Raw genomic sequence first — 21,922 nt, forward strand, 5'->3', positions numbered from 1 at the left:
CTGACATGATAGGTTTCAACCAACAGTCCAGATCATCAGCTAAGTTAATGGTGATGACACAAATCTGAGGTCAAGTTAGGAAGCTAATTCACCCTTTTGAGTCTGAATCTGGTCTGGTGAAGGTAACCACAAATCAGGAAGAGTTCAGTGACCACTCAGTGGAACCATGGTGATAAGGCAGGTTCAAGCTCATGGCAGGAAAATTGAATCAACAGTAGATGAACACCAGGACATCTGTGATGTAGTTCAAGCAGGGACTGAGGACTCAGGTGCAGGTGAAATAGATCTCCTGGGCAGGCTGTGGTGTAGGTCCCTGAAAAGGCTGGTCGGGGTCTTCCGGCTCACTAATGCATACAAGGCTTTGTTGCATAGCTCTTAAGGAACTTGAATTTTCAGACAAAGACCTCAGAAAAACTGGGAAACTGTCTTTCTGGGGGGATAGGAGGGAGAAGATTAAAAGATTACTTGAATTAACATGAACCTGCACTGCATTTATTTGTAGCAAGTAAATAAATCTTGATGGTTCCTTACACAAAACTGGAATGAAGCAAAAGAATAAGCTCAAAACTTCCATGCAATTTAGATAATCTGTACTCTTGAGTTCCGACCACATAGAGGTGGAGGGGACTCAAAGGATCCTATATTTAATTTCTTCAAGCATGCTCATTTACTACCCCAACTATCCAAAAACAGGCACCAGAAGTTTGTCAACCCAAACAATGTTACTTAGAGGGAGTTTCTATTTTTCTAATAGAAAAAGAATGCCCAAAAGAAGGGTGTCTAACAGTTTTTGCAAGGTTTGTGTGCTGGTGCCAAGGCAGCTGATGCAGTTATACAACACCAGAGAAACTAGGGGTAATATTTTCAGGCTTGGCCTTTCATTTTAGCAGAATTGAAGCTGAAGAAATTTTCCTAAGATCTGAAGGACATGCCACCCTTGTCGAAGAATAAAGCTGTCCATTTTACCAGAGACCATTTGGCTGGATGTAGCTGGACAGATGGTATCATAGAATTTCACTTCACCAGTGATGAAGTTGAGAGGTGCCCATATGAATTCTAAGACAGCTAATAAGTTAATTAAAGCATTTTTCAAGCAACATAAAGTGAAAGACATTCTATAAGGCACTTGATTATTGTACCTGACCTTCTCCTAAGTACTTAAATTCAGTAGCAAGGTATCTGCCTTTATCGTAGCACTTTTAAAGATTTTCCCTCATCTTTGAAAAGGAAGATGCATAAGAAATAAGGCTGAGCTAGATCTACATGACCTGCGTATATCTGCCAACTTGTGATTTTATAGCAAGTTTCAAAAATGATACTTTCCTCAAATCTGTAGCTCTTGAAACCATTAAAAAAAGTGTTCCAACTCCCTTGGTTACAGCCTGGAGGCACTAAAAATCTCAAAAGGCCTAAGAAAACATGTATAAATGAGACCCATAAGCTAAATGTAACTTTCGTTATTATTTTCTCTTCATATTTTTTTTAATGAGCATGTTACATATAATGTTTTAAAGAATTTTGAATTTACAACATCTCAAAAAATGAGTGCCAAATTCTGATCATTTCAGCTCCTCCAGGTATCTGACACAGTAAAGTGTGGCACAGAAATATCTGCATCAGAAGTGAGCTGGTTCTAAATGGTAAAGAATAACTACTTTATGACAACGTTGCTCTCAGATTAATTAGCCTTTACAACTTACTCTGCAGAGCCACATGGCTAAACTACTTCTGAGACTCATGGTGGAATCCTTGCAAAGCAACCTGATGACTGTTTTTTCAGTGATTACAGCAGGGATTTCTCTCAGCAGGAACCAAGGGTCTAAAACCCTCTTAAACAATTATACGATAACATGCCTTCCCAATACACAATACATTAAGTATCATTCATCTGCCCCCAATTTCTAAGGCTTGATTTCATGTAAGATAGATCCACAATATTGTTCTACTATGGACACAAGTAGGCAATATCAGGGATTTCATTCAATAAAGCTATATAAGGAAGAAAATAAAAACATCAGAAGTGCAATATTAAATTTAAAGTCTAACTACAACCTGCATACATAATAAATGGAATTACCATTTTGCTAAAATCCAGAAAGAAATAGCCTAATAAAGCAAAACAAACTTAGCTGCTGACAGTCATTGTGTATAGAGGCATTCCAAGAGGTAAATTTTCAAAGCCATGCACAGGGAGTTACATTCATAAATTCCATTAACAATAATGTGTTCCCCAGATCTCAGTGATATTAACTTTTAAGTGATGCCATAACTATTATAAGAACTTTGCATTTTTGACTGTGTTCATCTGCACACTATCTCCTAAATAGAGCTTATACATAAGTTGTAGTATTCTTTCATTTGCATTTAGTAAAGATATATTCCATTTTTATGGACATCTGTTCACAGTTTTCTCAAACTGCGTGTTGGTATACAATTTTTAATGCAACTGCTAGGTTTAAATAATTGGTATTGCTGGATATAATCGTTAACTTGCTTATACTGTAAAAAGCAACTTAGTATTTCTGCATAGCAGATGTAATACACAGTATTACATGGAACTAAATTATTACAAACAGTGCCAGTAGTTTTCTATACACAGTACTTACGATAATTATAAAAAATCATCTTCATTACTGCAAGCTAGCATTTTTTAAACAGTTTAATTTGGATATGTTACAAGATACATTCAAGTCACATGGATACAATTAATGCAAACCCAAGAAGCTATAAAATGTTCCTAAACAAATCCCTTTGACCCTGTTAATGTCTGTTTCTTATTAATCTAAGGCTACATTGTCTGTAGCGTGAATTTTTATGGAATATGAAAAAAAAAAAAGGAAATCCCTTAACAGTTGTTATTGATTCCACCATTTACTCACTCAAAGATAAGTGCCATTTACAAAGCAGAACAGATGCAGATGCTGACAGAAATGTAAACAATTGTTGCATGGCTTACTGCCAGATTCTAAGCCAATACATTAAATTCCAAGTGAAGCACATTTCCCCTATAGATTGCACTTATTGCCACTTCATTTCCTATGTGCTCTCTCTCTCTCTATTGCTGCGCCTGGCACTAAGCTATTTTCAGTTCTTTGATGACCCCTGAGGCCTAGTCCTACCTCACATAGCCATTAGAGAAGGGAATTGCATGTGTCTGACATGGTCTGAAACCAATTATTTGATATTTTCTTCAGAATGATGCCCAACTCTGTTGGGAATGAGCAATCATGAAATAATTTACCTCCTGATTTAATTTTTTTCTGCACAAATTAGTTGTAGCCTGAGCTAGCTATACACAGCTGCTTGTATCTCTGTCTTATCAAGATTCTACCTGAAATAGCGAAAAAGGAAAGGAGAGTAGAGTTGAATAGAATAGATTGGGGAATCCTGTTTTAAAAAGGCATTGACAAGTTTATCAGATATACTGATCAGATGTGTTCTCTGCTGATTGAAACTGACAGACCTAGAAAGAACTATTAGTGATGTAAACTGTTATCTGAGCTGTTAAGGGTTTTTAAACACCTATCTTGCTTTGCAGCTCCCTGTTAGCTGCAGTGAGACCCAGGAGCTCCAGGATAAACTGGTAAAGCCGCCTTCACAAAGAAACTACACATTGGCATTTTTTTGTGCCTTTAAAAAATAAAAGGTCACAGATCTAAAAATGGTAAACATTTTCTTATTAGATACCTCCATTACCACATGACTTTCATAAATGCTTATACCATATATCCATACTGTGCATGTGGCAAAAAAAATGCAGTGAAGTAAGGGAACTCAACTGATGTATAAACATGATAAGCATGCATAAATTTGCATAGATTTACTTGAGTGTGTCTGTCACAGAGATGTCACTGCCAGCTATTAAACAACATCAGTGAAAACTACACTAATGTATTGAAAGAGATTCACTACACATGCAACTGATTAAAATTAAGGTGGTTTTTTATTTTATTGATTAAAATTTATTAAAACCTGCTCCATAATGTCTTCCCAGTAAAATGAGATCAGTTTTGACCTCATAGTGAAGGTTGATTCCATATCAGGTTGCTAGATGTTTGCCACCAAATACTGAAGTCCTTTGTCAACATTGTATGGGTAGGTCTGCCAAAATGAAATCTTTAATTGTAAATCGTGTTTACTGACCAATTGATCAAAGAAAGAATAGGCCAGTGCTGGAAACACAGGATGGAAAACAAGAACATCGAATCACACTCTGACTTCAAATTTATATTGTTATCTTAAACAAAATGATCTCACAAATCTGACTCCTTGACAGCATATAGCTCCTTTACAACCCTGAGGAACAGACTACAGAGACTTCCTGAAGCACTCTGAGGATGAAGTGCCTTGTAAACATGTTGAAGAAAATTACTTCATACACAGATACCTATCTCAGTTTGCTCTGAAACCAGAGACTCAACCTCCTCCTTAATTCTCAAAAGCATGCATAGCCTCTAATAAATTACAAGACATTCCTATCATACACTTCAATTCTGGGTAGACAGTGACACTTTAAACAATTCAAACATAAACAAATTATTTCATTTCTGAATTAGAACTAATTAACTGACTGGTCCATTTAAGGAATTAAGCATGTGATATCCAATAACTTTTTTGATAATTATCAAAATACTGAAATAGCGGACATTTTTTAAACATTCCTTCAGCTAAAATGACTTTAAAACTTGTAGACAGACAATAGTTGCAGTTGTTTCTAGCAGTTAAGAGTGGGTTTTTGGGTGCTATTCTACAATTAATAATTTCTTCTGAAGTAGTAACTATTACCAAAAAGTCCTTTTCAAAAACTGCAAGAACTATCCTATGACAAAATTATGCTCTTAGTAATATTTCTCAGAGGTCTGAAACAATATTTGGGCCTTGCCAATGACATAAACTGATTCCACATGCATTTTTTGATTTCTGTTGCCTACACTGTGGGCTGAGGGAGTTATCACATTCTCTGAAGTCTTCACACTTACATACAGAAAACACCAAAGTAGAATGTTTTAAGAGAGCATAAAAATTAAGAAAACCTGCTGAAAATAACTGAAAACAGCACCTACATTGAAACAGGAGTCCTTGAAGAACTCTAAAAGTTGATCTTCCTCAGTCTTTACTGAAAGATAAATTAAGGACTTCCAGGTCTGTCAAACCTTCTCATTAATTCTAACTTTTGACAGGACTTGCATGTGTTGCTCTGCAAACCATTTTGTAACACTTGGCTGATAAAAGGCAGTTCTAATATGTATTTGAAAACACAGTAATCAACATATTTATTTTAATCTGGCTTACATTTCTTTAATGCCTGCAAATGTAAAAATTTCTGCTAGCTGAATTTCAATTTTCAACATTCACAGAGGTTAGGTCTCTCACAGATTGGTTCATTACATTGGAATACTCTACTCAAATTAGATTGCTAGGAACCTTCAACTAATCAGTAATTTCTATCATGTGTTGATCATTCCTTTTTGTAGGAAGGAATATGCATGATATTAGATACTAGTATTTCCTTTAAAAATAGATTTAAGTGTCTGTGTCACTTCTGCTTCTCTTACTCCAAGATATAACACAGCCAGTTGTAATTTGTTCAAATAATATAAAAAATTACGGCTGGGGCCGATATTCTTATTTTTGCTTCCTGTGCCTTTGTATTTCAAAACCCTAGTTGTAAAGTCACCACAAAGTTCTCATGATTATTTTTCCAAGGAACATAAAAATTAAAAATAAGTCTAGGCAGACAGCAAAGAGGGCAGACACTGCCATTTAAAAAGTTCTAGAAAAATGTTTCAAAATTCCTAATTTGTAAACAAGTATTTTGTAGAAAGACTAATATACAAAAGCAGGATTAATCACATTTGTCAGTACAGATACATGTTCCTACTCACTGAGCGGAGATTACACAATTAAAACACTTCTTTACACATGAGCTGATAGCACGGTGCATAACAGAACATGTAATTTCTGTGTTACAGAACTTGCTGGAATTTCCCAGCACATGAACAGAAAGTCAGTACAGTGTCCTGTGTGCTAGAGGACGAAGATCTGGCTCTTAGCCAGAGGATAATCAGTGTGTGAATCTACTCTAGGCAAAGTAAACTCTTCTAGAAAATCTGAGACCAGTAACTGATCTAATTTCAGACAGTCCACAATATTTATGGGCACTATGTGCTAGATTTCTAATTATGAAGTTGGACTGGGTTTTAACCATCCTTATTCTCTCCAGGTCAGATGGACTGGAATAAACCCATTGCCTTGCTCTGTTCAGTAAATGTAGTAAAAAGTACTATAAAATGACTGAAACCTCTGTTTTTCAAAAACTCAGTAGATACAGCAGCCCCTTAATTGAAGAGAGGGGTTTTTTAAAATTGTAAGACTAAGCCTCAGTGAAAAGGACATTAATATCCTAATTTGGCATGTTACAACCATCTTGGGGGCATGACACTCCCCTCTAATTTAAACACCTATATTATTTTTCAAAACAAACTATTGTGACTAAAATTATTTTGACCTTTTACTGTACAATTTTATGACAGAAGGGGTTCTCCATCTTGGCAAAATCAGTCAAGACCATCTCATTGACTTGTGAGTAATGATAGTAGATGCACATATTGAAAAGACTCCTGCAACAACTTTCATTGAATCAGTTGTACAGAAGCCTATTTTAAAGACATTTTTAAAGTGTCCTCTAATCTGCTGTAGTCCTACAAAGTCTTCTTCATGCAGGCCCATATTCTGAAGTAAAAGAGAGACTTCCATCATAATTATCCCTCAGATTTTGTCATTTTTTATTACTAAAGAGAAAACTACAGTATATAAATGTCAAATTGACTTCTGAAAATTCACAATATATCAGACTATAGAGTAAATCAGTCTTCATCTTTTACACTTGGGAGGAGAATGAATTTATTACAGAGCACTGTGAGTTAAATGCTCTGTTCATTCTGAGGAAGAAAATGCAGTTATGCTGTGAAAACACAAAGGAAGGCAAGTAGCTGGTACTCACTAATTGTGAAAACATTTTGAAAAAAAAATTACCAAGAATGAAACCATGTGCCTTTCAGGACAATGGGAAATAGCTTCAAATTGAAAGAGGGTAGCTTTACATTAGATATTAGGATGAAATTCTTGATTGTGAGAGTGATGAGGCGCTGCAACAGGTTGCCCAGAGAAGCTAGGGATGCCCCATCCCTGGAAATGTTCAAGGTCAGGTTGGATGGGACTTTGAGCAACCTGGTCTAGTGGAAGGTGTTCCTGCCCACAACAGGGGAGCTGGAAGTAGATGATTATTCGGGTCACTTCCAACCTTACAATTCTGTAAATATACGTGCAGAGCAGCTCAAGGGGTCAGCAGTTTCAATGGTGACTTGCACAAAGGCACCATTCTTTCTGTGCCTTGTTTTATATAGGTTCTTAAAGCCCTGTTCCTACAGAAGTTATGTTGCCAGGCACTCTGCAATGGGACAGAGAGGTCAGAAATAAAAGACAAAAAGATATGCCAGGCAGGCAGCAATACAATGGAAGCACATAAAGAAACTGCTGGTCATGCATAAACAGAAGCAAAACAATCATGTCCACAGGAGAGGATGAACAGGATGTTGCAGGTGTCCTGAAGTAAGGAAAAACAAGAAGAGGGACGTGCAAGGAAGCAAAGAGGATGAAGTTACAGTTTTTATTGTAACTCTCTTATTTTTCTCTTTATAGTGTCTAGAAGTCACTAGAGTAGTCATGTGGGTCTTTGAATACCCTGAAGTTAAAATTTATGAAAAAAAAGCCAACTTCAAATAACTTCCATAATTAAGATTGCAAACTTTGCAATTCTAAACATGTGGCCTTAGGGATGCATTAGACATTTAACTGAAAGCTAGCTTATACTAGTCAAAAGATTTGGACAACAGAGTGAATTTCATCCGCAGAAGCAGGATGCCATACTGGATATTATCATCTGTAATCCATATGGATTACTTTGTATTATGTGCCTTCTCAACACCTAAGAAAGATGCAACAGGACTTTCAGGACTGAACAGTAGCAAGTCAAGTGACTAAAACACTTTCCCCTTTTACCCTCATACTTGTTAAAAAACAGACAGTGGACTATGGGCAAGAAAACATGGTGGAAAACCAACTGTAACCACAGCACAAATACTGTAAATTATCTGCAATAAATTCTCATCTTTACAGAAATACCAAAACAGTTACAAAGATATAAATATTTAACTGCATTAATCCAAGTTTGGAACTCTTCAATTTCCAGATGTAAATGGAGGATGAATTACATTAAAGCTATTGAACTGAAATTATTCCTAGATGTGAACAGTTGGTGTATTTTTAATCATGCAGTTGTTAAACCGGCAAGTATTAATACTATTTGAGGTATATTTTTGAGAGAAAAGACAAAAATCATAGAAGACTTGTTTTAGGCCATAATGGTGGCTATTGAGATCGCAAACCAAGTGTATGCAAATAATATAGAAGGAAAAAAACAAATCTGAAACTAAAGCTCTTAATTTCAAAAAGAGGAAATTTTAAACGAGGGGGAATAAAACCATATGCACATAAAAATAGTAGAGAAATCAAATTGAAGTTAAATGTGCAAAGCCCAAAACTCATATCTCAAGTTAGCTCTTCAGCAAATTGCTGGGAATATGTACGTATAAGTGAGCTTAAAAGAGGTGTTTCATACCAAGTACTTTAATATAACATTCCAAAGTTGTCTTCACTTCAACAAGTTACTCCAGAGCCTGTTTCTCTTCTTGTTCTCATCTCCACTGCACAAATGCAGCTTCTGTACATGGTACTGAGTCCTTCTGTTCAAGATTAGCTATACGCCATATTCATTTTAGGTGTTTCACAAACACAATGTATTCTGTAGGAACTCATGAACATCTAAAGATAATAGATTTAAAATATAATAATTTAAATCACACTTAAATACCACAACATTACATAAACTTTAGAAGGATGCAAATGATTAATACAATAGAAAGTCTGAAACAACAAAATCCCATTAATAACAAAAAAACTTGAGGGAGTGGGTTGGGAAACATTCCTTGCACATTATTCTAGCAAGCTGGAAACACTATGTTCTGAGAGTACACAGAGAAATTATAATTAATGTTATATAAAAACCTTGTGCAGGAACAGCCCAAATACTATTGGCTGAATTCTGCACCGTTATAAAGGTAATAAGAGGCACAAATGTAACAGGTAAGAGGATCAAGCTGTAACATAAAACCACTGGCTTCCACTAGAGCTGGCAATCCAAGATCCTAAGTTCCAGAATTTGCCTCTTTTCACATGCCATTTTGACAGCTTCTCTGTCAAGCCACACACTTCCTAGGTACTGATAAATGGAAATAAACTCTTTATAGTATTTCACAAATAATTGCTCTAGCACAGAATGAAAAGAAAAATGTTAATTCTTTACTGCACAAATAGATTATTATATATGGAATATTTTAAAGATAACTCTGTTAAAGCTTGTTATAGACTACCTCTATTTTGCCAAAAGAAATAGGTTGTCTATAAAAAGTTTTCTGAGGTTTTGGCACTGCTTTATCATTTTCTGTTATTTTTTTCCCTATGCTGTATAGTAGGATCAATTACAGCAGTTCTTATGAAAAAAACCCACAACAAATATAAAATAAAAACCACATTACCCTGAGGATGGACTAAGCAAACACAAACCCTTCTATCACCTCTGGGATAACAGTCCCAACTGAATGTCCTAGATTAAATTATTCTGATATTCTGAAATGTGTTGGTTTGAGGGCTCCCAAAGGGCAGAAGCAACATACATCAAAAAATAAGACACACATCTGTCTCTCAGCTAAGAAAAAACCTTCTCTTTCTGTCCTTCCCTCTATATTTATGCATGAGGTTCTTTTAATACTTGGCAAACTGGGTATCACTCTCAAGATAATCTATTAAAGCTGTCTTTTAACCTAGCCTATGTTAGGTTGGGAAAAATAAATTTCCACTCTAATTTGTGGGAGGGCAACAAAGTACCAGAATTTAAGAGTTCCAAGCAGGAAAAGTCACTTGACATTAAGAACTTGTCCACCATTACAAATCTCTTAAAATATTTCCCAAATAGTTATTTCACTGTGAACTGCCTTGTGAACATTTTAATTCTAAAGGAAAAAAATGCCTTTATATAACTTCGTGTGGTACAAATGTAGTATATTCATATATTTACAGGAGAGAAATCTCTTTCCAAAAAAGACTCTTCACATACAAGCTCATATATGAATAAGTTACACAGCAATAACTGTTTTACTTATGATACAAGGATACCTTTTGCTTGAATTGATGAATACTACCAAATAGGCTATGACACATCCAGAAAATAAAAAAAAAACTGAAATCACACTCAAAACTTCACAATTCTGACCACATATTTTGTTTTAGCCTGATTTCTGATTTCACTGCTGGTGCCTTATGGCTTCCCTGGCTGAAGTGTGTATGAGGAGTTTTCTGCAGAAAACTAGTAAGAATAGTAGAAAACCAGTAGGCAAATCAATACCTACTTCCCATACTAATTTCTTGAAGTAAAATAACATGAAGACATGACTATGACAGCCCCTGTGAAGAAAGTAATCTTGAGACTTAAATTATATTAATGAACAGCAATTCTAAACACATTTTATGGGTGTTAAGGAGACAGCTGCTGCATCTGAAATCTGACATTTAATGAATTTTCAATAAAAATTAAAATCTGATCTAATATTTATGAAATTAGAAATTATATTTTAATTAATTGCAGAAAATGTTTTAAAGTTTTAAAGCAAGCAAGCAAGACCTAAAATTTACTGTTTGTTTTCACCTTCCTCTGTGTTTTTGACCATGTAAAAGAAATGTGCACTGGAAATCTGTACTGATAGATGTATTGGCACAAAAACATGCAAAGTCATATCCTGTGGCCAAAAAAATGTAGGCAGAGGAAGTACTCTATTAATAGACTGAATGACTGTTTTCTTCCATCTTATAATACAGAGTTAAAGTATGATTTTTTCAGAGAGACATGTTTGTGAGCACTTTAAACTCCACGTTTTAGATGTAAAATGGAGATGAACTTCCCCATCTTCATGAGCTTTTTTAAGACTGAAAGAAAAATTAAGTTACAAACTTCTGTTCACTGCAGGCAATTTTTTTTGTCAGCTAATCCTTTCACTGACTCACATCTCACCATGTAATTCAAAAACACATTTCTTGTTATTCTATATCTCAACAGTACTCTGACACTACTTCTTTTCATTGTTTCCCACCAACACTGAACTTCTCATCCTTTCTATTCATCTGCATGCCTTCTTCCTTGTCTTTCACACGTTCCAGTATTCCTCCATATTTCAGTTCCTGTTGAAAATAATCTTTGCATTTCTTCCACTGGAATTTTTAGTTGACTAAGACATACGCTGACTTTAAAACTCAGAAGTATGTGATTTTCTTCTGTGTAGACCTGACAAATCATCACCTCACTAATCCTTTCTTTATGCTGCACAATTCAAGACCTTCTGTTTCTGTATTTTTCACATGACTCTAAACTTTCAATATTTTTTGTCTTCAAATCACTTCATGGAAAGCTATGCTTTAAACAAACAGCTCCTGCACAGAGGTGTGCTCCAAACACTGCACTGAAAAAGCAATTACACACAATTGTGCAATAATGTTATGGAAGTTTTGATTCTGTATTATTTTTTTTCCAAAGCATTGGTTCTTCCCTTTGGAAATTAGTATGTCAGACTTAAAAACTGCAAGAAGAAAATACAGAAAACACTACATCAACAACAGACTCTTTTTCCTCTTGACATTTCTTGGAACAAGAAAAAATGACCAGGCAGTATTAACTTGAACCTACTGTATTTTCACAAGACTAGAAAATGTAAATGGGTTTTCTGTTTGTTTCTTAGTTTCAGAATTAGAATCTGCATAATAATCTTTTGGGTCAGCTCTGATGTGTGAATCGCTATGTGTTTTATGGACACATTACTGTACTGTCTTTCCTATAATCTCCTTTAAATGTCTGACAATTAAAAAAAAAAGTGGGAGTGGAAGACTCAACAGTTTGTGTTTATATAAATCTGGATTAAATAGTTCTTATTCTGGTACATATTTCAGTAGCTGGAATAAAACAGGCTGAAAAAAATTACTATGACATGACAGTGTTATCCAATGGATTATAATAGGATTTTGTTTAATTACATAAGTTACTCTCTCTTACTTTTGCACCACAATTCTGACGCAGTCTAGAGTTCAACTGCGGTAATGTGTTTTAAACATAAAGCTGTAATTACTAATTTCAGGTCTCTCTCTTCACAGAAAATAATCAAGTATATATTAAAAAAATAGCATAATTAAAATAACACCTAACTACAAAGAACATAAAATAAGACTACTAACCCACAGTGTGAACTCTTCCTCCATGCTTCTTTGAAATCTTGTTTGCTTTAACTATGTGTAGAGCATTTTCTTTGAACTGCAGTTCACAAAGTCTTTCAAGAAGAACTGTCATTTCTTCAGTGATGGTATCCAGGTAAGTTTCATTAATAAACTTTAATAACGAAGATGGACCAATTGTTCCACTTAATATATGCAAATCCTCTTTTATCATTGTGCACAATCTGGGTATGGAACTTTGGTAACCATGAACCACCTTATCAAAATTTGTTTCACCACAACTAGACAAAATACTGTTTTGTAAAAGATCACTAACCAGTTTGTTCTGCATATTTTGATACCTCATTAAGACTTCTGATTTGGGATAAAGAAACAAAAGCTGCTGTACACACCGAGTTTTAAACTCCATTTGTTGTTGAGAAGCATTAGTGTTTGTTTCTTCTTGACTTTGCAGTCTATTTACTAAAAATTGTCGAAGATGCAATCTCACATCGTCCCAAAGAGATTTCACATCCACAGCTGAATCATCCTGAATTGTATGAAGCGAAGATGTTAACTCAAAAGACGTCCCACTTGCAGTACAGGGAAATGAGACACCACACTGACTAGACAGATCCAGAAGGAAGTGAAGTACCATTTCTTCTTGATTCTTCTCATTCTTCAACAAGCTTTGCTAACAAAGGTAAATCAGACAGTACTTTAGAAATTTTTTTAATTACAGTTCATTAAATGAACAGCTTCATATTAGACTAAAACCAGTTTCCTATACTAATTATCTTAACAGCAAGTAAGATATGTCAGCAACAGAAATCATGAAATCTGTGGAAAACAGGATTTATACATGAAATGATTTTCTTGTCTACCTCTGCCAATAACTCACACTCATCTTCTCATCTTTCTTACATCCCCAACCTCTTTTCTCAATCAATTCTAGACCACAGTTCAAAGGAAACCCTTGGCAGCATTTTTGTTGTCACAGCATCTTTTAAAGAAAGCGGTATGAAAAAATTACTTAAGATTTACACAGATAATGACTGGTTTTTCTCATAAAACCAAGCAAGGAATTTATAAAATGGTCACCTTCTATGGCTCAACAGGCAATCATCAAAAAGACCATTCTAATGATAAAAAAGTCATCCCAGGAGTCACTTAAAGATGTAAAATTGAAAACTTGTCAAGAATTAAAGAGTCTTAGATGACACAGGACAGAGGAATAAGAAGCTGCGTAACCCATCAAACCAAGATGCAGACTGATATATTAGTGACCTCCATGTAGATCTGTGCTGTATGGGTTGGAGAAGGCAGTCAGTTAACAAAGCAAGTGAAATCACATGGCTGCTGCTCCTTCTTCATTCAAGTCTGAAGAGCTCTCTCTCAGTCCAGGGCAAGGATCTCTGACCTTAGAGCTGCTTCAGCTTCAAGAGGTCATGCAGCAAATAGCAGCTCCTCTTGTCACAGCTCAATACTACCATCACAAGAAAAATGAGTGGAATTGGTGGTATTCTTGATTTTCTTAGTTTCAGTAAGAAAGCCTTAAGTGGATGAGAATCTAGAAGCCCTCTCACTTGCTCCTTCATCTCCCATTGATTCCCTCCAACAGACAAAAGCATTGTGGCAAGCCACCTCAGGGGAGTTCATTCCAGTCTGTCCTTTATCTGTTATAGTTCCACCCCAGCCAGCAACCAAGCCCCAGGCAGCCACTTGCTTACTCCTGTACCAGCAGGACTGAAGAGAGAACTGGAAGGGTAAAAGCCACAAAACTCCTCGGTTGAGAGACAGGCAGATTAACAAGCAAAGCAAAACAAGGAATTAATTCACTGCTTACAATGGCAGGCAGGTGTTCAGCCATTATCAGGACAGCATCACTCATCACCAGGTCATCACTTCAGACATACCTGTTTTCTTTCTTCCCCATACTTTATATATGGAGTCTGATGCCACATGGTCTGGAATATCTCTTTGGTCAGTTTGGGTCACCTGTCCTGGCTGTGTGTCCTCCCACCCTCCCATGCACCCCCAACTTCCTCACCAGTGTCACAGTATGAACAGCAGAAAGGCTCTGTGTAAGCCCTGCTTGGCAATAATAGAAAAACCTCTATGTTGTGCTGTGTGTTCAGCACAAAAGCAAAACATAGCCCTGTACTAAACACTAGAAATCAGCACAGTTTCCAAGTCATTCTCCATCCTATAAAGTAAGGCTGGTAAAGAAACCTTTTCTACCTTCCACCTTCAGCATTGCTGATTTATTTAACTTAAAATATTTGAAGAAAATATTAGTTTTATTTCCATTCCCATTTTGAAGGGCAGGTAAATTATTCAAGTTTGAGTGTGGTATTGCATAAACATAACCATTTTGGAATGCCAAATACTAAATCTTTCCTCTGTAGCAAGATTTTATCAATAGGTAAGTATGCTTTAGAGTGACAAAAAATTTTAAATTCAGAACTCCTATTCTTTGTTCTGGATGTTTCAAACCTGTTACATACCTTAGAGGGTTCAACCTTCTTGTTGCCCTCTACTCTGACCAGAGTTTCTTGAAAAAAACCCTCACTTTCACTACAGTACCTAATTCTGAAAACAAACTGGGAGCATGATTGCCTCTTATAAAGAAAGTCTTAAAAATAACAGACTACCTATTTTTCTTCCATTTTAGATCTTTATTTCAAAATAATTCTTATTAATTCTTCATACTTAACAAGCAGGAAAGATGTGGAAGACAGAATAATAAAGGAAATTATCAGTTGAATATCATCCTACAAAATATGTGCATGTAAAAGAAATATGTGCAACTGGTTCAAATCTTAAGTCATATATATCAAAATGCATAATACTGACCCCATTGTCTTTTATTATCTGCTAAACTATTCTATAAAGTTTAGTGGCCCCAAAGAAAAATGTGTTTCAAAGTGTAAACTGAAGCCCTGATTATTAACTACTGTGTTGAAAGATTGTCTCTTGGCAAGTAGACTTCTGGACTTTAAATGTTGGGGGTTTTATGAATCATGCTCAAATACTACATTCTGAAATGTACAAAGCAAAAGAAGCTATCAAAACAGTGCATGCACCTGATGCCTTCAATGGTGAATCCAAATGATTTTCCAAGCAAGTCCTTACTGTTGCTTTTTAAGGCAAAGCAGAAATATTTTTATATATCCAAGGACTGTTTCAAGCCCTTTGCAATTTAAACTACAGCATTAAAAATAGGAGCTTGCAGATGCTATTTTAGATGTAGGGATACTCAGAAAGAGTACCTGAAGTGAACTTTGAAGCTCTAGAAAGTGTTATCAAGAGTCTTCACACATTGCCTATATCGATGTATGCTTTTTAATTTAAAAATTAACCATAAAAACATTGCAAAAGATGTTGCCAGCACTATTCAAGAGAAAAAGATCCAAAATTAGTATCCAAACATTTTGGAGAAGCATAAAAAGTTCCCTTTTTAGCACAGAAAGTTAGTGATAACAATAACATGCAGAAAATCAGTTGCAGTTTACCAACCAGATTACAGCGTAATATGCACAACTATCTACCATATCAATAAACAAGTACAGTAAGATGAAGACTTGATTAAAAAAAGAATCTGCCATTATTTTATCAGGAACAGAGTTTAATGACAATGTGTTAGTGCATATATTCATCTTTTAAATATTGAGTTACAAGACAGTACACAGAATGACAACATTTCACATAATTAACATGTTCAGGCTTTATGAAGAAATTCTCAGTATTTTGTTTATAAGTTTGTAAATAAAAATTTACAAACTTATGATAATAACAATAAACCTAAATATAGCACCCCAGGCAAAGCCCAAAACGAACTTTGTACTGTTTTTCAATTGTCCCAGCAGCTTTACACAAAATTCCTAACAAAATAAATACACATAATAAATAATAACAATGAATAAGGATGTTGTCCTGAAGTAGAAAGAAGGTTCCTTTTACTGAATATGAATTACATATACTTAATTAAAAGCATGCAAGAAGAAATTATCTAATCAGTTCAATGGATAGATATATATTTAAGAAAGAAATGGATAGATATATATTTAAGAAAGGTCCGTTCATAATAATCTCATTAATCCTGAATATTATTGAAAATAGTTGACTGCAAATGAAAGTAGCTTCTTACAGACAGACTGTAGTACAGTCAGTACTACAGATACAGACAGTACAGATACATTTTTCATCTGTAATCCCATCTACACAACAGGCTGGATTATCTAAGAAGCCATAAGCCTGGAAATAGTGATGTTAAAGTTACTGAGCTCCAAAACTGTTTTCATGATAAACTGCAGAATTGAGATGTCCAGGCTTCTCGCTTTGCTGTCTGTTTAGCAGCCTGCCACAGAGCCATTCTCAAGGCTTAACTGGATACTACAGCTCACAGCAAGACTGTCATGCAGTTAGTAAGCTCCCGGGAAGCTGGAGAGCTGGAAAGCACAGCTTATGTAAGATGGGGACATTTTTTTGTTTTCCAAACAAATGCCGCCACCTGGTGTTCAGGCATATGGCTTGAATAGACCTTGAAGAAGGAAGCAAGCAGGGAATGGACCCAAGAAAGTCATCAGTGCCATGCCACATTCTGAGGGAATACAATAAGGATCTAAGTGGACTAAGAGGAATAACAAAAGACTCCTGAAAGCAAGAACTTCATAGTCAGCTTTTTCTGGGATTCTCCAATTTCATCTAGATCAAGTATGACATGTGGCAGCCTCTGACATCCTTGTATGGGATGATTTTTAACAGCAACATTCATACTGATCAACTTTGCCAGAAAAGAACAAAATCACTCTTCACCACATGAACATTAAAGACTTGGCACCTCTAAAAAGTAACTTCCTCATTTGATACAGATCAATATCCAGTGGAATCAATGGTGAAAGAGCAACAAGAGTCTTATGAGTTAAAAAAAATGATTGATTTAATCAACCATTGATTTTATCAAGCTTGTGCTCTAGCCAGAGAAAACACTTCCCTTCTCTAAATTCCCCTTCTGTACATTCCTGCTCTCTTCCATTGCAGTTAATCTTAGCCTAAAGTTGTTCATGGTCTACAACCATGACACGGAAGTGACAAAGAATAATCACTGGATACTGTTTATGTGTTTTGATTTCATATACATGTATCATATCAAATGCACACATATAATTTATATATAAATTTGAAACCATCCTTTACTGAGGGATAAACCTTTACTTATCTTGCCAATTCAATTTTCCAGACTTCCATTTCCACGTGTATAACAAAATGCAAGCTTTCAATAAAAATTTTGGATAAAAATACTCTCTAATACTCTTCAATTTCATTGAAGTGAAATTTGATTTCTGGTTGCATCTAGTCATATAACTTGGTAGAACAAAGAATGTAGCTCCCACATTTCTCACTGGGAAACACAGAATCATTTGGATTGGAAATGACTTTTTTAAAGCTTGTTTAGTACAATCCTCCTACAATGAACAGGGACATCTTCAACCAGATAAGGCTGCTCAGAGCTCAGTAGTACTTGGCCTTGAACATTTACAGGGATGGGGCATCTATCACCTACCTCTTTGGCCACACAGCAGGTAGGAAGTTTATGCTTAAATAATGCATAAAGAACAATAACATACATTAGATGAGTTAAATTCATACTGAAAAAAGTGAAGAACATGCAGTAACACTAACAGCCTCAGTATAGACAGTAACTTCCAATGTTTTTTTTACCAACATGTGTTTTATAAAACAATCCAAGCAGTGCTGAACATATGGTAGCATCTGTGAAAAGATTTTGTTCCAAGTTTGTCTATTTAAGGCATGATCAAAAGGAAACATAACACCCTGCTGCAGGCATGGATTTATGAACTATCCTCACAACAGTAAAGGCTGAAATGAGAAAACGAATTGAACTCATCCACCCACCTCCCCACTGCCAATTGTACAATCAACTTTTCAACAATAAAGTTTTTAATAAACAATTTTTACCAGGGTCTTAAGGAACTCCAGCAGCTCTCCATGGTCTGTAGAAGAAGGTCTGAGAGAACTAAAATTGCAGTTATTTAGCCACTGAATGCAGTCAGTTGTGCTTTGTAGTACTTCATCAGTACATATTTCATTTACGTCCAGTTGCAGGTCCTTAAGACACTTTTCTATGCTAAAAAAAAAAATCACAGGATTTTTCTACATTATTTGGAGACAAAAGTATTTTATACATGCCATATTTTAAAAAGAAAAACTACTTAAATTTAAGGTAACTCTAGTCCTTCTTATTCACAGATTAAGATACCCTCACAAAATAGGACCTGAATCTGCAGAATTAACAATTAACACTTAAGTACTGTTGAGCTAGAGCTAAAAAAACTTTCCTTCAGGCCAGATTGTACCATCCTCAGCCAGAGTATGTATGGCTTCACCTTCAAACAATCTTATTCATTTTAATAAAGTAGTTAATGAACAAGACATTAGCCAACCTAATATCTGGTCCTTGGTGCTTAATTAGCTAAAGCAGAGACTATAAACTGAATCAAGTACTGCATTCAAAGGTGAATGTGTAATTTTGCTCCTTTAGCAATCAGCAGTTGTTTTATAAAACATAAGATATATTAATAACTTCTTAAAGATCCACTGACATCACAGAAAATGTTGAAAAGAATTTCAGAGCCAGTTGTGCTGAGAAAGCAGATCTTTTCTTTCTTGTTTTGTCATTAGAATATTTGAAAGAAAAGAGACTTTGTTTTCAAGGAGCTGATCCACTCCTTAACATTCATCTAAAATCATAACTCTTTTTATGAAACCAGATGTGTTGGTTACGTTCCTACAGTGATTTCATTTACAAAGATCACAAGAACAACTGAACATCCAGAATTATTTTATTTCTACTTGTGTGGACACTTAAGTGAAAACAAAAGAAAACAAAAAAATCCAAAACAATATAACTCTATTTATTTTCCTGCAAAAACACCTTTTTGGTATTTCATTTCTACTTTTTTTTTCAAAAGTGATGCTTAATATTTCATACAGTTTCAGCTAGAAAAATAGAATTTAGATCCTGGCAAAACTGGGTTTAATAGCCCAGCCATGACTTCCAATCCTAAACTTGACAAAAGATTGGCAAGTATCTTTTTAGTTAGTGAAACCTCTTCTCAGGACTATGAAACTAAATGCCTTCTTCATACACCTTGGCTCCTGGGACACTATCAAAGACTCTTATTGTGGTGTGCTGATGTATCTCAAACATAACCAAATACATTACAGCATTGTGCATTATAAAAGACACTACTAGTGTTAAATCTCTGCCAATCTACTACTATTATGAGTGAAGTTTTACATTTATCTTTGACATATGAATCTGTGACCAAGTTAATAAACTACAAGCTTTGAATAAACTACAGCCTTCTCAAGACCAGACATTTTGGCAATTGGTCCCAATACTAATAAGGGGATTAAATGGATAGATTTCAGTACCATTCCCCTGCTCCTTACCTTCCACACAAGTATAAATCATGATAACTATGTTCATTTTAATTAATCCTTTTATCCTCCCAAAATACACATTTAATTAGGACTAAAGCTGTTTTTGATTGAATAAACATATTTTCATCCTGTTTATTTACAGCATACAGAATACTGTAGGTACACAGGGTTTCAAAAACACTGCTGCATCTTGCTAAGAATTTTGTCAACACTCAGTAATACAAGAACATGGTTAATTATAGTTACTTACTTCTTTACATGAATTATATTAATTAAATACTTAGGAATTTGGTTATCTTAAAAAAATAGTCTATTATCTGAGTTTAGAGAACAAGCGTTTTAAGTTAAAAAAATTATTCTGTTAAATATTATTATAATCATTCTCATCACCTAGGCTGGTGTCAAAAACTTTATAATTTCATACCAGTGTAGGTAGAATGAGTCTTTGATTTCCTGGCTTAGAAAAGAAATTTCCTAAAGCTTCAGCAACTGCAAACAAAAATGTAATTTTGATGTGAAAAATATGCTTAATGTATTTCATTAATTTTCTTAAAAGTACAATTTTTTTAAAGCCATATAAAGTGCTAGATTCCTTTTTTACCAGTAGTATTTTTTAATTAAGTGCAAATGTACTTTTTTCAAGTTCAGAGCAAATTCACTCCTTCATTGAACATACTGAGGCACTAATCCAGATGATGTCAACTGACATGATATACATACTATGGACCTGCAAATTTAATGATCCTCAATAAATTTTTTGTCCACAGATGACTCAACCTTTTTTTTGGAACCTGCAGAGATACAATTATTATTAAATAATTGTGTTGAATTCTAAGCAATTGTTCTGTTGATGAAGACATAGAATATCTCCTACTGTCCTACAGTCTCACAAAATCTTGTTGCTTTATCACAACTAAAAGGTAGCACTCACTGAAGAAAAAACTGAATACAGAAATAAAAATCAACTGCTGAAGGGATCTCATGCTTAGCAATCACTTCAAGTTATGAACAATAGGCTTGGTTTCAAGCGCTGTACTGTACTTCCTGCTTAGAAGTATTAAACATAAGCTGCAAGTTTAGTTCTGTGAATTGCTAACAAGTGAAATGTTAGTAATTCTTAAACCATCAAGTCGGAAAAATAATCCAAATACTCAGTTTTGATGAGCAGTAAAAGTCAAAGTAACTGTGAAAGGAAAGAATGAAGACAAAAGGCCAACCTGATTAATACAACTTCACACTTGAGAATAACCTTGAGATTACCCCTGTAGCCAAAACTGGCCAGCAATGATGATCATTTTGAGAGTTCATATTCACCTGCTTCTATAAACTGCTGTAAAAATAAACTTAACATTCAAGTGTAATAAGAGTTCCATTACATAACAGTAAATGAATGAACCACTTACTACATTCAAATTTGCATATAACACAATTGCACACAGATGGCCCTTTTTTGCTGTTGTTACAGCCCCAAATAGAATTGGTACAGCACAAAACTACTGAAGGTAATTCAACAGCTAAAAACCATATCTGATTTGTCATGTCACACAATTTTATAAAACCTATTCAGTTAGAAGGCAATAAATGAGCAGCTGAATGATTTATACACTCTTGCCTCATAATTTTTTAGACAATGTTTTATTTTTAAATATATATATGATGTATACTATTATGTTCATTCTCTGTGGTCTAATAAAAGCATAAATCTATCTGATGAAAAATGGATTGTATTTCAATTGTATCACTGTATCACATAGAGCTGCTCTTATCATACCACTTACAAAGATCAATGGTACCTTGAAAATTGTTACATTCTATGCTACCTCTAATATATTAGCAATAAAAGGACTCTTTTTAATTTAAAAGTCACATCAGCTGCTGTCCATCTTATTTTAAACTCTTTCAATTTCTGAAACTGACATACTACAGGAGCAAAATAGCACCTGGTAACTACAGAGCTACTTCCTCTTTTTCCTTGTGAAAATAAGGTTAAAGCTAGCTTAAGTGTCAATTCAGCAGAAATTTCTCCTGACCTGCATTGCTGTGTATCACATCCTAATCCAAATTCCAGCTCTCCTTTAAT

The 21,922-nt window shown here is 34.9% G+C and overlaps 1 protein-coding gene across 1 annotated transcript in view; it reads right to left on the reverse strand.

Moving 5' to 3' along the window:
• Positions 1-21,922, reverse strand: part of KIAA0825 (KIAA0825 ortholog) — a 232,646-nt gene that overhangs the window by 172,075 nt on the left and 38,649 nt on the right. Inside the window, exons 3-4 of the mRNA XM_036402547.2 lie at positions 18,355-18,523; positions 12,397-13,066 (exon numbers count right to left, since the gene is read on the reverse strand). Coding sequence (XP_036258440.1) covers positions 12,397-13,066; positions 18,355-18,523 — 839 coding nt within the window. The remainder of the gene's footprint in view (positions 1-12,396; positions 13,067-18,354; positions 18,524-21,922) is intronic.

This window comes from Molothrus ater, chromosome Z, assembly GCF_012460135.2.
Source record: "Molothrus ater isolate BHLD 08-10-18 breed brown headed cowbird chromosome Z, BPBGC_Mater_1.1, whole genome shotgun sequence".
In the NCBI taxonomy this organism is placed as follows: Eukaryota; Metazoa; Chordata; class Aves; order Passeriformes; family Icteridae; genus Molothrus; species Molothrus ater.